We start from the raw sequence: 16,782 nt of genomic DNA, 5'->3' as shown, positions 1-16,782 counted from the left end.
TGAAGCCTCATCCTACTTCATTAACTTAAGGACCCACCCCATCAGTTGCAATTTATTCAATTGAAATACAGTCACAAGGAGATTAAAGTTCATATTCTCTTCTTACTCTTCTCTTATCTCCTGGGATCATGTAGGTGCTGCTAGTAATCAACACATCTGCATTGTAAACCATTTAATTTTAAAGAGGTGCCTCTTGGACTTTAGAAAGTTAACATTATCTAGGAACCTTCATATAATTAAAAGTGTGATAAACAAAATAAATTTAGCGGGAATAACATGAATATAATGAGTAAGTTTCTGGTATTTCCACTTCACTGAGATCAATTATAGTTGCAGAAAGCCAGCAAACCCTGATCTTTGTTCTGCAGACTGCAATCCTTTCATTTTTCTGCTATAAGCCTTCAGAGTGTGGGGGGTTTTTTTTGTTTCTTAGTTTCTAATGAACTTTTATTTTTTTTTTCTTTGTACTTCTGTATGTAATTCAGTTTATTTCTCATTCCTTGCTAATACTAATGATACTAAGCTTACAAACTACTACTGAGCTGCTTCTGACCAGTTCTAAAATCCAAGTTGTGTGTTGCTGTTTATCCTTATACTTGAGTGTGTGGAGGGATCTTCCAGGTACTTGGAAATACCACATTTTGTAACACACAGAAAGAGGGTGGCTTTAACTGCATGGTTACAAAATTATTACCTCATTATTTCTGTTAGTCATTACTTATACAATGTCTTAATGACATGATGCTAAAGTTTATGTGACCCTGCAATAGCTGGCAGGTACTCAGATTTTGGGACTTCATTCTACTGTGAATATAGCTGCAATTGCATTGAAATTTACTTTTTAAATTTTTCATTACTATCTTGGTAACCGTTAGATATTTAGGAACAGGCTGTGATGGGAAATTTTGGCCTCTTACTATGCTGTTCAGTGTTGGTTGTTGTCTGTTGTAATGCATTTATGAAATCAGGCTGCTGAATAAGATAAGCTATCATGGCAATTCAATTTCTAACTTCCTGGAGAAAAAGCAGCAGGTTTTCATCTCATGCATTCAGTTGTTGAGGAATAAATTGTTCAAGACTGAAATACGAGCCCTCTTTCTCTTCATTTCGTTCAAGTGAGAACCTTCTTCAGACTGCCTATGCTGTTAAGCCAGGATGCCCTTAACATGTAAAGGGTTATGGAGTACTTACTCTAATTAAGCAAGGGAAGTCATATAAAATTGAAATATTCTTTTTGAGGCAGGTGTGCTGCTGTGTGCTTCTGAAAATCTGTCAAAATGAACTCATCTTGCTTTCCATTGTAGATGGGTAGTGGTGGACTATAGTGGCTTTTTTCTTTGGTTTGTTGGCATCTTTTTGGAAATCAGATACTGAATATTATAATAATGTGAATCTTTTACAAAGAGTAATGTTTTCAGAAATTCTTAAGCATTTATGAGAGTTAGTGCCTGTCTACTCAGGGTCACTGATTCATTGTTGAGTCTTTCTTTTCTTAGCAATATGCCATGCTTTTACGTGTTTTCTCTTTTTGAATATTTCTGGAGCAGGGCAAAGCTTTGCTGCTTCAGTCTCAAGTTTTGATTTTCTTTATTCTAGTATAAGCTCAAAGAAATTCAGTTGTTTCCTTAGTTTAAATTGAATTACCTTGGTATTTAGTAAGTAATCCTTTCTTCCTGTTCACCTGAAAGTTGGATTTGAGATACTAAAAGCCCTGAAATACACTAAGAATAACATTTCCTGATAAGTAAGTAGAGCAAATTGCTGAATCAGCAAGTTTGGTTGTTTTTTTTTTTTTTTTTTTTTCCTACTTTAAAGATATTCAACCCAATGGGGTATTTGCCAGGAAGGCTTCTCTGTAGCACTGCGGTACAAAAGTCTGACACACAGGGGTGGCTGCATCTCTCTGATTGTGAGATGGCCTTACTTCTGCATCTGTGTCACTGTAAAATAAATGTAAGAGGTAGTTAACATACAGGCCAGTTGAGGAAATTAAAAAGAAGATGCTAACAAAATCACTTTGTGCTTTTGGACAGTATTTGATTAGTTGACCAAAATCAGGAATCTGTCACTTCTTAAAATACATTTGACAATGAAACTGATGTATGTCAGCTCAGCTGTATGAATTTGAAGAGTTCCTTATGGTTTGGGTTGCTGCAGCAAAAAACATACACCATTTTGAAGTTTCCCAATGCTGTTTGTTGTTCTGTAGCACATCACATCAGACAGCTACATTCCATGCCTTGCTGATCTCTGCAAAGCCCTCTGGGAAGTCATGCTCAGTTACTACCGAACAATGCAGTGGCATGAGAGCCATGACCAAGATGAGGCCGCAGTTGTGTCTTCTGGTAAGAAACCTCTGGAAACAAAACTTCTGATATTTGGAAATAACTTTCCTTGTGCTCAGGTTATTAATTTATGTGTTGGTATCTTTGTGGTCTTGACTCAGTGCCTTCAGCATTTTTGCTGATAGTGTGCATTAAGGACTAAAGCACTCACTGTATTTTTTTACTCTTTGGTATAAGGTTAATTTTTTAATGGATATTTGTGTATGCCAGTCTTGCAGATAGAAATGATTTGATTTTAAACAGTGCTTAGGGGAAGGGTCCTTCCCTTTTGTGCTGAATCTTAAAAACAAAATAATGGAAATTTTTATTTTTTTTGTGTTAAAAAAATTACTTTGGATTGCTGGAGCTGTTTTTTGAGTTGAAGCCATTGCTTGAGTTGAAAGTTTTTATAGCTGTATCAGATGTGAAATTCAGAGTTGAAATATTTGCTTTTGTAATGTAGTGTGAAGAAAGATTCTAGAGTTTTGCTTGAATTGCCCATTCTCAATAATATTTACATTTACGGTTTAAATAAATAGTTGCATTTTCTTCTCTTGTGTCCATTTTGCTGTGGTTTTTGCAGCTGTAGAATCAAGCAGGTACCGTAAAGAACTTCATGGAAAAATGGTCACAGTAGACTCCTAATTCAGCTACATATGTACTTATAAAACTAGTTACCCTTAGAGTCAATACTTGTGACATCCTGAGGAAAGAAAACAATCTGCACTCTAAAGCCTTCTACAGAAGCCATTAAGCCTAATGAAGAGATCTCTACAGTCAGAGGCATAATTTTAGATGCACTGCTTTTAAATGCATGCCAGAGTGTTTTGAAATGTTTACTACTAACCTTCTGTTACACAGTTTTTAATTTTCTTGGACATCCAGCTTAGCTATAATGTACAGCTGAAATGTAGTGATCTGCTGAATCACTTTTTGAAATACCTCAGCAATGACAAAGCACATAGAAAGGAATTTTAGAAGTACAGTGTAATTTCAGAGGGACTGTAAATATCTACTGGTTGTTGTTTTTCTAAAACTCATTGCTTATTCTACAGTAATTATTGAAACTGTACGGGGAATTCTCATTTCATGCTTATTGATTTGATGGCTGTGATATGTGGTAAAGTCAAAGAGTAAAATTCCTGTAAAATGAGCATGTATGTCAGAGGGAACCAGGAAGGCAGTTCAGGAGATTATGCTGAAATTGTTCTTCAAATAAGCCCCACAGACTGGAGCAGTAGATGTACCACTATATCTGGCTTTTATTGTTTTGGGAACTCATGGCTGTCCCAGTATTGTCCCAGTTAATCTCAGCACTCTTAGAAAGTACCTTAAATGTGTCAAGGGACTCTTGATCTTAGGGCACAAGTACAGCTGTTGAAGTGAGAAGCTGGACTTGAAAGACATTATAAATAAAGCTCTTTGTATTTTCGTAGTGAAACTTATTCTTAATTCTGTGTTTCTTTTGTACGTGTAGAACTTGTTTAATCAAACTGAAGATCAAATTAGTGAACTAAAATTATCAACATAACATGGAATGAACGTTGTATCTCTGCCATATTTAATGAGCTACTAAGTCTATGATTTTGTTGTTTGTATGCTAAGCAGTAAATTGCTGTAATATGGGGTTTCATCCCTCAAAATAAACTACTTACTGGAAAATTTTCCATTACACTGTTTGTTATGGTCAGAGCATTGTTTATATTTTTAATAAAGAATCAAACAGAAAATGAATTTTAAAGGGACCTATGCAGATAATTTTTGTTTTTCCTGCTCAAAGCAAAGTGATCTTCGAAGTTACACTGGTTTGTGTGAGGGCTTGCCTGGTTCAGCACATAGCATGACATTTACTATGATGTTGATGTAATTTACATGTATTTGTGAGACAGTGACCTAACAGAAGACCTGAAAGTGAGTGGTAAAATGGTCTCTATAGCATTTAAACTTCTGATTTCACATGTGTAATCCTAGGGGTAAAAGTTGGTAACAGCTCTAGTATCTGTTAAAGATTCAAAGAAAAGCGAGAAGAAAATAACGTGGGATGTAAATTCAATTTTGACCATTTTAATTTTCAGAATGTTTCCTTTATAGTTCTGTGTAAATTCTGTGCAAGACCTGCTTAGTATTCAAAGAGTGAAGCTAGAAGACAGAGATTTGATTGAGTCCTTTTTTTTTGCTTTCCTCTACCATTCAGAGATTAAACAAAAACCTTTTGTTATGACTGAAACCTGCCTTTTTGAATTTTGAGAAATACTGAAAAATCTGAAGAATCACTGTATTTAAATCAGGGATCTAGAATAATAACTCCTGGGTGGTTTTGATCCTCATTTTTATGTGGAGTTATGAATATGTGTTCTCTGCCTGTTCCAAATTCCTCAATGCAAAATGTGTAAACGCTTGTGCAGTCCTTGATTTTCAAGGAAATTATCCTAAATTAATGTGTTTGCATGTGTGAAATTAGCTGCAGTGCAGTTCATTAAAAGACTGGAAACAAGACCTCTTAGCATGACCGGCGATAAACCAAGACCACTGGGAGTCTGACAGGGAGAGAATATTCCATTGATTTTTTTAGTGAACAATAACATCTATATTGCAGTGTCTGTCCAACCATTCCTTCATGAATGGCAGTTTGGGAGTACAGGGACTCTGGTCTTAATCTAGAGAACAGGTCAAAGACACTGACTTGTTTAGCATTGCCTTCAGTTTGCAAAAGTTCAAAAGAGAGGAGGTTGCAGAAACACACAGAGTGTGCTCTGGCTAAGAGTGCTGGTTTTGTTTCCTTGATAGTCTGGAAAAGGTTAAATCCACTTAGAGGTTTTCTGTTCATAGAAATTAGATTCTTAGATTCTGTCTGTGTTTCATTTAATCTTCCATGAAAGATCAGGAAAATTAATTTGTCAGAGCTCTTACTGTGATCCTTGCAGTACGTTACTACCTAAGGAGCACTACTGGGACAGGTGTTTGGTACGCAGGTGATGAAACTGTCCTGGACTGCATTTTTATGTTGTTCTTATATGCTTATATGTGCATTATTCATTTCTGTTCAAAAATTTAGAGCAAAGTAGTTCTTCTGGAGTTTGCATTATCAATAATATGGCAATAGCTAAGCAAATATAATTCTGTGTAGGATAACTTACAAAGCTTTTGGAAATAATTAAAATGCCTTTAACCTGAAGTTTCAGATGGCAACAATGTGATTGGAACTGAAGAGAACAGTTTTGACCGCAACTATGTAAAAAAGAAATTGGAGCATGGGCTTTCACGAATATGGCAGGTATGGGTTTTGAATTTTGTTTCCCTCTAAGTACTTATTCCTCCCCTTCCACCTCTCCAGTATTAATTATGGTTATATTTATACTAATGTTCTTAAAAAAATGCCTCCAGATTTTTTTTAAAGTGGCTTTTTTAAAGTGACCGTGGAAATAAAATTTCCATGACTCAGTGGTTGCAATGCTTCCAAACTCAGTCAAGATACCAAAACATAGTAACAGGACTTTTAGTCTGATCCTCTTTCTTTCAACCTGTGTGCTGCCACACAATCTCTTTTCTTCTCATGTGCTTTTCTCTGTATACCGCTTTATATTTCTGGTATAACCATAACTCTGGAGAGCCTGGAGCCTTGTGAACCTGACTGATTTCATGGTATTCCTGGTGTGATTGCTGGATCAGTTTGGTGTGCAGTGTCACCCAAAATCTATAATGAAAAAGCTGAGTTCTGTTTTTGCATTGACAATAAAGCATCTAGGATTGACTTTATCTGTTGTACAAAGTGCTAAAGAAATGGATTATAAAATTGTTTTAGAGAAATTACCCATGTTACAGAAAATGGAATTCTATTCTAAATCTCAAAAAAAGAATTTTTAACTGCAAGCAACCAACAACTGTTAATGAACCAGGCATCCAAGCCTTCACTTTTTGTTTTCAGTGTATTAAGTACACAAAAACTTGTTTGTGTTTTGTAGGATGTTCAATTGAAAGTGAAAACATATCTTCTGGGAACAGATCTGTCTAACTTCAAATACGATGACTTCATATTTGTACTTGATGTTATCAGCAGGTATGCTGGTGTGGTCGTAAGACCTTTAAATACGTGTCCACAAATGAGCTCTGATCAGATAGCACTGTTGATTAAGGCTGATATTTGCATTTTGATGCCAATTTCATTCAAATGTGCTGATAGCTTGAAGAGCAATTCTTCTATATGTAAGAGTTTATGAGGATCTATTTAGGAGAGGTAGCATGACCTTCTTTGCTGCTTAAGTGTGACATGATTTCAGTATTGTCTCCTTTTACGATAAGGTATGTGCAGGTCTAGCAATTTTTTTTTGTAAGAGCTTTTAAAGGGGGTCTGAGTCAAGCAGAAAAATGATGGGGTACTGCCAACCTGTGCAGCATTATATCCTTCTGTTTTGGTAATAAAATGACAGACTGAGACTGAACTGACAGCTTGCCCTGTGTACTGGGCTCTCAAAAATACATTTAATTTGCTTATGGCTCTTTGTCTCTATGTGTATGGCACACATTTGAAAGAAAATGAGACATGAACTTTTGTGGAACGCAACCTTAACATTGCAATCTAATGTTGGTACTCTGTGTTTACCAAGGTACATCTACACTCACAGTTGGAACAGCAGTATTAAGAAATCGATAAAGATGTCTAAACTTTCTTTTATTACTCTAGGCTGATGCAAGTTGGAGAAGAATTTTGTGGCAGTAAGTCTGAAGTTTTGCAAGAATCTATCAGAAAACAAAGCGTTAACTATTTCAAAACATACCACAGGTGAGACTATTATATGTGCAGTAGATGATTCTAATGACATTTATTATTGTTGAGTAAATGCTTTCCAAAGGAATTCTACTGCATAATGTTCCTGTGTTGAGGTTGACAGCAGAGTATGTTTTCTGATGACAATAAGGCTCTGAACCCTGGAGAAGGGGGGAGGATAGAGAAGCCTTTGTTTCCATTGTGTTTGTGGAAAACTATAGTTCTGCAGCAGACAAGTCAGGTAAAAATGAACAACTTTTTAATGTAGAATTTCAGTAGTTTTTTAGTTTACCTCTTGTCTCCTGGCATCCTGAGAAGGAATGCCTCTGAAGTCCGGTACTTTGTAGCAAAATTGTGTCTTCTTTTTCCATGCTATTGCTTAAGAAGACTCATCATGACTATGACATCATGAGAAGACTCATGACTATGAAGTGTTTTTTCAATATGCAATTCTGTCTTGAATCGAGTAAGATATTTAGAACTGAGTCTGTCCTTCTGAGTCGTGTTTTCACAGCTTGTTCGTTGGCAGGATGTAATTACATTTCAGTCAGCTCTATTGTCATATTACATGAGGCCAGTCATGTGTTGTCATGGACAGGCATTCTCTGGACTCAGATATGATATATGGCTATAAGAGCATCAAGACTTATCTTTCTGTTTGTTTCTTTTAGTTGTCTTGATTTTAGAAATGTTTTGGTTTTGGTGATTGACAACTTTTTAATTCCAGTTGTCTAGCATTATGTTCTTTCTGCGTGTAAAAACTAGGAAGATATGAGAAGAAATAGCCTTCCATGTTCTAGGAAATGCCTACTTTCCTAGTCTTGATCTGTTTTCCTCTTGTTTGGGAGCTGTCATACAGCTCATACATCCAGAGCCATTTGAAAAGTCTGAGGCTTTCTGCCTAAAATCCATGAAGTATGAAAATTAGGGCAAGGACGACATGAAACAGTGTCTAAAATCAGACGATGCGAATGTGGTTTGGAATTTCTTCCAGCTTTGGTAGTTTGTACCTAGGAATTCTTGTCATTTGATCAAGACCTCAGTTCCAGTTGTCTGGAAAACTTGAGCCTTAATCAGATCCACATTATGTCTTGTCAGGAGATGCCACCTATTTTTATTTCTTGAAATTTTTCTGAATCCTAGACAGAATTTCATGAACCAATTTTAGTCTACCTAACCATCTTTTACTACACTGACTTATGACAATGCCTTGTTGGGTTAAGTAAATATAATTTTGACTGTTACAGTTCTGTGTATGTTTAACAGCTTAAGTAATCATAGGCTAATTTTCTGAATTGTCTTTGAGTAAAATAAAGATTAAGGAACACTGCTGGAATATGTATAGAAATAGTATTTTTTTACAAAAAATTGTGTTATTTAAGATAATGAACTTGTGATTTTTGAGATAATGTAATTCTTGTGAAAATACAATTAAATATTTATTGACATGAATTAAATTATATGAAACCTTTTAATACTTTCTGTGTGTTTTATGCTGCATGGGTATTGTAAAGATTAATTGGCTGATGTTTTCATTCTCAGAAGGAAAAACATAAAAAACCTGTCTCACAGCTATATCCCCTAGGTTGTTTTATATAAAGCTTTAAGCATCTTGCCTTTTCAGATCAAGCTAATGTGGCTTTCACTTCTCTTGGGTATTTAATTGGAGGGGGAAAAAAGAGAAGCAGTAGTGCTTTTAAGGATTCATTAGTACATGAAAGCTCCACAGAGCTGAAATGCTTAGAGTCCAGGAGTAATCAGTTCTTTGTGTAGTTTGACATACGTGGTCTCCTGGGCAGTGTGGTGTTATGGAGAACTGCCAACATAGAGAAAATATTGAAAGGAATTGGCTGTGTGATTCAAAAAACATAGAAGAGAACGTAATACTAGAGCATACAGGAAGGCTTTTTTTTTGGGTGCAAGCTGATTGTTCTGATAAATCAGAATGGGCTTTTAGCAAAGAGTGTTAATAAGATGATTTTTGAAATGCAATTTACTTGTAAAAAGGTGTGTCTGGTCACTTAAGCTTTTCAGAGAATGAATGCATCAGATCTTCATACATTCCCCTTTCTAAATGTATATGCTGGTAAAAATTGTTTGTTTGTTGAAGTGCTCTGTCAGAGACTTGGTTTCAGATACTAAATGCTACAAAACCTGGCTTTTGAATATTTGTTGTGTGGCTTTTGAATGTTTGCTTTTCTATGACTCTCACCTCAGTCTCCCTCACAAAGACTTTTAATCTGTAATGCTGGTTTTCACAGCATCTCTGTCTGTTGTTTCTTCTGGCTTTACTGTGAGAAGATCTGCAAGCTATGGGTGCTCAATGCCCTGAAAATAGCATTTAAAGTCTATTTGTATTTAACTTGGGAATCTAAATAAACACAGCAAACTGTATTCACAATTCAGCACTTTGCTTATCTCATTGTGGCAAGCAAATTTTAATTTTAGTGGTGGTTGTAGTTCATTATTGGAGTTGTGGTATTCATAGGATATTTTATTGCCTAATTAGAAATCCAGTGCATAATTTACCAACTGTTACTTGTTAAACAAAACAATATGCCCTATATTAAGAGGAAAAGATAGAACAGTGTGATCTCAAAAAGCATTCATTGCTGTCTTTTCCTATATGTTTCATTTATGTGGCAAGTTTTTTTTCCTTTATCAAAGATATTTCTGCTTGTGACAGAGTGGAGGCTTTTCTAGTGATTAAAAACAACAGAAGAAATGCAGAGATGTAATGGCTTGATTACTTGTCCTTATTACTGTATTGATACCAAAGCAAAATTGAGCTATGAAGAAAATTAGAGACTAATAGCCATTTAAGTTTTTTCTTTAAAAAGTTGGTATGTCTGTAGAATGTTATTTCTTTCCACTTCCCTTTGCTCTCTGTTGTCTTCAGTGTGTTTGAAAAAAGCATCTTTCTTATGTGGGCTCTCAGAAGCTGTTGTGCTGCTAGTGGAGTGTTTGTGTATATTATATTGCTTTCTACAGTTTACAGAGGAAAAAGATCCAGTATTTCTGCATAATTGTACATGTCCCTCTATAATTTGTAATGGTTTTGACTAAAAAAATTAGTTTACAAATTTGAGAGATATATATTCTTTGAGACTTTCTCCGGAGGTGTCATAAAAAATACACTGTTTGGGTAGGCACAGCTTTTGGTGGTTTGTTGGTTAGAAGAATGGCTTAAATACTTGCTTTAAAGTGTAACCTTTTGTACGGTTTTAGAAGGAGTTTTTCACTGCAGAAGTGAAGTAATTGCTAACTTTGTAATTTACTCTTTCTGCCAATTAAAATTATTCATTTGTGTTTCAGGACCCGTCTTGAAGAGCTAAGAATGTTTTTGGAGAATGAGACCTGGGAACTTTGTCCTGTTAAATCAAGCTTTAGTATTTTGCAGCTTCATGTATGTTCTATGGATAAAGTATACAAATATATTAATATTTAATAACTAAGAGTCACGGTCTTCTAAGAAGTAGTAAGATCCATGAACTATGTACAAATGGTTTTAATGGCTTCTAAAAGCTCCTCAGTTTTACTTCATGATATTAGAAACTTAAAAGTCAAATGGTTTTGAAACAGTAGTGTTTCTGTTTCAGGCAGGCAGATTTATGGAAGATGCTAGCTAGAGTTGTAAGCATGATGTTAGCCTTTAATTTTCCTGTTTCAATGTACTGTTAATATGTCTGTTTTTAATTTCTAAATTATTTATCTGACAGTAGGATGCTAAAACCTGAGTGCCTGAAAGTAGTTGCATGAGCACTCACTAGCTTGTACCAACTTGGCATCTATTTCTGGAAACATAGGTCATACCACCTCATTTGGACAGGAAAAAAAAATCTTCTGTGGTGAAGTCCAACTGAAAGCAAGTAATTACTGTACTCACCTTCTAATCATCTGAAGTGATTTTTTTGATTTTTAGCATGTCGTGGATGAAATTAAACTTGTTTTGCCAAATAAAACATGGTGCCTGTGATTAAAGCTAAAACTGAAGTTCAGAAATGTTTTAGCACAGCAATGTTAAGCAAGATCATTTTGCAACCTCTGTGGAGTTAACTGTAGAAGTAAGCAATAGGCTACGGGGTCAGTAAAAGTATGTAGGGAAAGGGAGGGAGGACCCTCAGCAGCATCCAGCAGCAAAAGAAATAGTATTTTTAATAAAGAAATGGGATTGTAAATCTGTACATACTGCTCAAGGGACTGGAGCAGCAGAAAGTGGCAGAAAGTTACTGTTTTTTTAAGCAAACAGAAATCTAACATTGTAGTCCTTTTAGCTGCATGTGTTTTAATCTTTGAACCTTTAGTTAAATGAGAATGTACATTTTACCATTATGAATATCAATAGCTAGAGTTTAATAGATAAAAATGGTGTGTCATCTGAGATAGTTGTGTTTTGTTAGGAAAAAAAAAGTAAAAAAATAATGCCTTTTGGATCCTGGTTGGTCCTTACACTTGAAAAGTTTGTGTACTCACCCAGTGGTCAGAAACTGCAGTGGCTTTAAGAAGTAAAAAATCTTGACAACTTTTAAAAAATAAAATATCATCAAGAAAATTTCAGCTTTAGTAAATTACTAGGTAACTCGTGTAAAGAAAACTGTATTTTTGGATAGAATTTAAGTATTTTTTATCTCCTTATTTCTGTAAAATAAAAACCACAATTTTCACCTAGTTTTAGACAGCAAATGCTTTCAGAATGCAGATGTATTGCATGTTGTAGCAGAAAACTTCTAAAAGTACAAAGACAAGCAGCATAAGGTTGTCACTTTTGAGGTTGACTTGAGCCAGCGTGAAAAGCATGTTTAAATAAGCAGCTAAAATTAATTGTCCACAAGTTTGTTGTTATCCTTTGTTTTTATGGAACTGGAGCCATAGTAATATTGAAAATGCCTGATGAAAACGTGTTTTATTTCTGCTGGTAGGAATTTAAGTTCCTGGAGCAGTCGCGTTCGCCGTCCGTGTCGCCCAGTAAGCAGCCTGCCTCTGCAGCTTCATCGACGGTGACGCTGTTTGAGCAGTACTGCGCCGGGGGAAACCCCTTCGAGATCCAGGCCGACAGCAAGGACGATGAGACAGAAGACGTGTTAGCTTCCAACGGGGTACGGAGTGTTTCAGGGAAAAAAAAGCAAATAGTGCTTTCAGTAAATGATGATTTATTTTGTGAGGCAGTGATGGTGATGTGCCTTAGTACAGGAATCTGTTGCCTGCAGTACTGTGCTGCTTTGCTTTTAAAAATGCAGAAAGCCAGGCATCCTGTTTAAAGTTCAGTTTGTTTTGCACTGAATCAGTGCTTTTTTTCCACTGAAGTCAAGCATTCCTGAGGGTTGGCAAGACATGTTCCACCTAAATTAGTGTTTTTCCAGGGGTTTAAGTTAGTTTTCTTTGTGGAGGTAATTTTGCATTTTAGAACTTGTTTGCTGGCTTCATAGGAAAGAATTGTTGTAGGTTGCTCCTTTTGTTGTGTTTGTTCACTCCTATGTGATTTGCTGTGATTTTTCTGATGTTTGTTACATCATTTTTAGTTGTAATTGCAATGCTCAGGACACTCTCTTTGTTGTAGGTTCTTCTATAAAACTGAACAATAACTGTCTGGGTTTTTTTCAGAAGCCTGTCAAAATCTATCAGTGATCAAATGTGTTTCAATGTAAAACTTTGTACCATTCTCTTAAATGCTACATTATCATGTTTTTGTTTAAGCTTTTGTTATTGTTTATCCCTTTGGTGAATATCTTTTCTTGGGCTTAACTTGTGCTGTTGAGGCTGGATAACATCTCAAGAACAAAAAAGAATAATTGCTGCTCAGTGATTTCAAGCTCCTCTGATACCTTGTAGTTTGCTGCTACTGATTGAGAGCTTACATTGTTCCCATATTTTTTGTTTAGTGCCTTGTAAACAGCATACTTACACTTGTAGAAGGGGTTTGTAGAATTGTCTTAATTTCTTGGCTATGGATAGATTGAGGTGTTTTTATTTCTGTCTGAACATTTGCATGAGATATGAAAACTTTGTATGCAAGTTAGGACAGACCTTCTTTGGTCTTTCCATTTCTAACATTTTACCCCTCAGAATCTGTTTCTAGCTTGAAGAAAAATTTAGAAGACATTGTCTTACTTACTCTGTGCTAAGCTTTTGGAAGCATTAAATCATTTGATGAAAAACTAGGTAGCAAATGCTGATGAACATGTTGGAGACACTATTTTGTTGGCTTTTGCCAGCGTGAAGTGTCACACTGCTGCCTTTTGTCAGTAAGACAGAATCACTGAATTGTTAGTGTTCAAAGGGCCCACTGTCACAGAAACTGCAGGCTCGTGAGAGAAGTAGTGGTCCTGCAGGTCTTACTGGCACTCTTTGCAACCTGCATGAGTTACAAAGCATGAGTGTAAAACAGACAAATTTGTCTCTCTGACAAATTGTGAATGGTGGCACAGGACGAGTTAATCAACTTGTGTACAGGATATCTCCCAGGGCTGGTATTGGAACGAAGGTATTTCATGACTGAGGTGGCTGTACTCTACAGATAACTGTCCTACTTTCCCTTTTGACATTTTTAGTCTCCTCTCTGCATTTCTGTCCCAGAGGCAGGGTAACTGAGGTTGATGTTGATAGATCCTTTGGGATGGATTAGAGTGAAACAACACTGGATGATTGGTGTTTATACATACATATGAATGGCAGGTTTATTTTAGAACAATTTGGTTTCGATGGAAATGACATAGGTAGCCATTTTATCTAGCATGTTGTTATCTATAGTAATATAACACTATAAAAATATCAAAATGTAACTTAAGGAAATATACAAAGAAAAAAAGAAGGAAAGGGTAAGAGTAGGTAGTGGAAAGATAATACAACTCATGTATCCAACCGGGACTTGGTTTTTACAATTTCAGTGTCCATTGGTCAAAGTGATGGCCACAGTCTTGATCTGTTGAGGCTGAGGGAAGCCACCAAACATGAAAGTTCACCGGGTTAATAGACATTCATGTTCAGGGGGGAGCAGCCAGGTACCTCCACTGGAGGGGTGGTTTTGGCTGCTTCAACACTGTGAATCATGTGCAGTCCTCTGGTGGAAGGCTGCAGAAATGAGTCTGGGGGCATTTTGGGGGTCTTTGATGGTTTGTGGCCCCTTCTAAATAACTTGACTGCTGTTTGACCTGGCTTAATTGAGCCAATTATGCATTATCAGATGGGTTGAATACCTTAAGGCTTATGTGATACCTCCTCATGGGATTGTCATTGTCATGATAAAAAGCATTATCCTATCTGGCAGGATCTGTTTTGATCTACTGACCTTTTTCCATATCTGGGTCAAAAAATGGCTTGTTGCTAAACAAAGGCTGGTTTTTCATGGTCATCCTTCGGTGATGGGTGTGCACCTCCTCTGTCTTATGGAGATCAGAGGTTTTGCCAGCACACAGTTGGCTGTGCAAACCTGGCCTCAGCAGGGCACCTGCTGCCCTTGCAAATTGCTGATTGCTTGAGCCATTAACCTTTAACGTTTCGGTCTCATAACTGTCGGTTCCAAAGTGCTGGCACAGAGAAAATTCCTGTTTAAAATGGAGAAGGTACACCTATTTTGTTATTCTTTACATAGAAAGATAAATAACCTGCTTAAACAACACAGGATGAAATTTTTGCTAAGGTTTTATATTTCAGTGACTGACCAGTTAAGGTGGAGGCACATCTTAGCACTGAAAATTTGAATTATTTGAGATGGAGGTTTGTTTCCAGAGAATATAGGCATGTTGCCAAATATAGAAAGAAGTAGCATGATAAAGACATTTAATTTACTTGTCAGTTTATCTGTAGGGTGGGAAGACCTGTCAGGATTTCTTTTGAGAATTTTAAAGTCTTTTAAAGTGCTTAGATGTTGCAAAATGTGGCCTCTGGACCCAATTAGCTCAGCTCTGTATCTTGAGCTTTGGTGAGATGCTTTATGTCCCTTATCTGTAGCTTCTTAAAATGTGTCTGTTGTGATACAGTTAACTTCCAGTATTGTAACATTCTTGAACTTTGATGAATCTTACAGCTTCCTGTGGGTTGGTTTGAATGGATTGCCTTAACACTTCACCTCATTACTGCTGCAAGATACCTGAATTTATTTTAGCACTTGAAAACTTTACTGCAGACTGTGTATATTCAAATAGATTTATAAGGTCTCTTCAGATTGAGGTCACTATTTAATAGTTCTTATTTAATGCATACTTTAAAATACAAATGCATTTATCTCATAAATAGCTGTTCCAGATCACTAATAGCATTAGATTGAAGGGAATAATAAAAGTATTTTTCCATGTTAAAAAAAAAATCTCAAAATCCCTCTTATTCTATGATGTTAAGAGAGTTCATTAATGTCAATTGACAGATTCTTACATCAATATGAACGGTAGTTAAAAATTTGTGGTCAATTTATCATTTCACTGGATTTTAATTGAATCAGCACGTCATTTATTATATGTTAATGCATAATAAGTGGTGGTAATTCTCTGTGCTGATGTCCCAGTCAAGTTAGATAAACTGTGGTTCTTTTTGTCCTTAGTCAACGCTGACCTCAGCTCATTTTTGAAATAAACTGAGCTACTTTCTTTACAACTTTGCTTTGTCTAAAATGTTCATGATGCAGATGTTTTGCCTGGGAATACTATTGGTCTAAACATTTCTTTTGAGTGTCTCATACTACATTCTCTTTTTTCCACCTGAGCTGTTTTTGTTTTCAATTTGTTTGTGCTGTGGGGTTCTTGCTTTTGTACATAGTGCTTTCATGGTGCTAGACTTGAAAACTCTCAGCAACTTGGGGTCAAGGCATGTGTGACTGAAAAAAATATATATGCCCTAGTGTGTTTTGGCTGCCATTTCTTAAGGATCCTGGAACCAGAGTGTGTTACCTGTGTCACTGTGTGGATAAAGTGGCTTCAAAGCAGAGTATGTGTTAAGGAAAAGTGTCTCTCTTCAAGTGCAGGTGCCTTCTGCATAACTGCAAGTTATTTTTTTGTTATCGTGTTATTTTCTTAATTAAATGTGTACAGTATAAAGCAGTATTTTTGTGAAGTAATAGTTTAGTTCTTCTTGCAATAATTCAATAATTATTAACTATTATGCAATGCAGTGCCAGGGTTTTTTCCTTTCTTTTTTTTTTTCTGCCATTGTATGGATGAATTTTGAGGATTTATTACTGCTTATTTTTCAGATTATAAGAAAATAAAAGCTCAAATATGTGGGTACTTTATACATCAACTAGGAAGGAACACAAATTATTGGTAGCTGAAATAGAATGATGCAGGTATTTACCTAATCAATATAATATAACTTGCCTGCTGCATTTTTAAAGAACATTGTCAGCAGCCTTTCAACCAGCAAAGTTATTTGTATCCCAATCAAGGTAAAAGCCAAAAAGTGACCAAAGTGCAACATTAAATGAGTGATAATATTATAACAAAAATAATGGTAGTCAATTTATTTTTTCTTTTTTTTTACCAGTATGAATCAGATGAACAAGAAAAAAGTGCATATCAAGAGTATGATAGTGACAGTGATGTTCCTGAAGAGTTGAAAAGAGATTATGTGGATGAGCAGACAGGAGATGCCCCAATAAAGAGGTAAGTAGGCTGTATGTGTGTCCTTGGTCTAATTCACATACTTTTCATCTCAGTATTCTAATTAGTTCAGTTTCAGTTTCTGTAATCTACAACAGTGATTGTA

The 16,782-nt window shown here is 35.9% G+C and overlaps 1 protein-coding gene across 2 annotated transcripts in view; it reads left to right on the top strand.

Annotated features, from left to right (window-relative positions):
* Window positions 1-16,782, top strand: part of VPS50 (VPS50 subunit of EARP/GARPII complex) — a 77,588-nt gene that overhangs the window by 30,317 nt on the left and 30,489 nt on the right. For both annotated transcript variants that reach the window (XM_084215247.1, XM_084215248.1), the window contains exons 13-19: window positions 2,210-2,345; window positions 5,501-5,598; window positions 6,287-6,381; window positions 7,006-7,104; window positions 10,405-10,495; window positions 12,009-12,185; window positions 16,561-16,679. In XM_084215247.1, coding sequence (XP_084071373.1) covers window positions 2,210-2,345; window positions 5,501-5,598; window positions 6,287-6,381; window positions 7,006-7,104; window positions 10,405-10,495; window positions 12,009-12,185; window positions 16,561-16,679 — 815 coding nt within the window. The remainder of the gene's footprint in view (window positions 1-2,209; window positions 2,346-5,500; window positions 5,599-6,286; window positions 6,382-7,005; window positions 7,105-10,404; window positions 10,496-12,008; window positions 12,186-16,560; window positions 16,680-16,782) is intronic.

The sequence above is a fragment of the Fringilla coelebs genome, assembly GCF_963513975.1.
Source record: "Fringilla coelebs genome assembly, chromosome: 1".
Classification (NCBI taxonomy): domain Eukaryota; kingdom Metazoa; phylum Chordata; class Aves; order Passeriformes; family Fringillidae; genus Fringilla; species Fringilla coelebs.
Note: the sequence above shows the minus strand (reverse complement) of the source record. Positions and strands in the feature narration are given on the sequence as shown.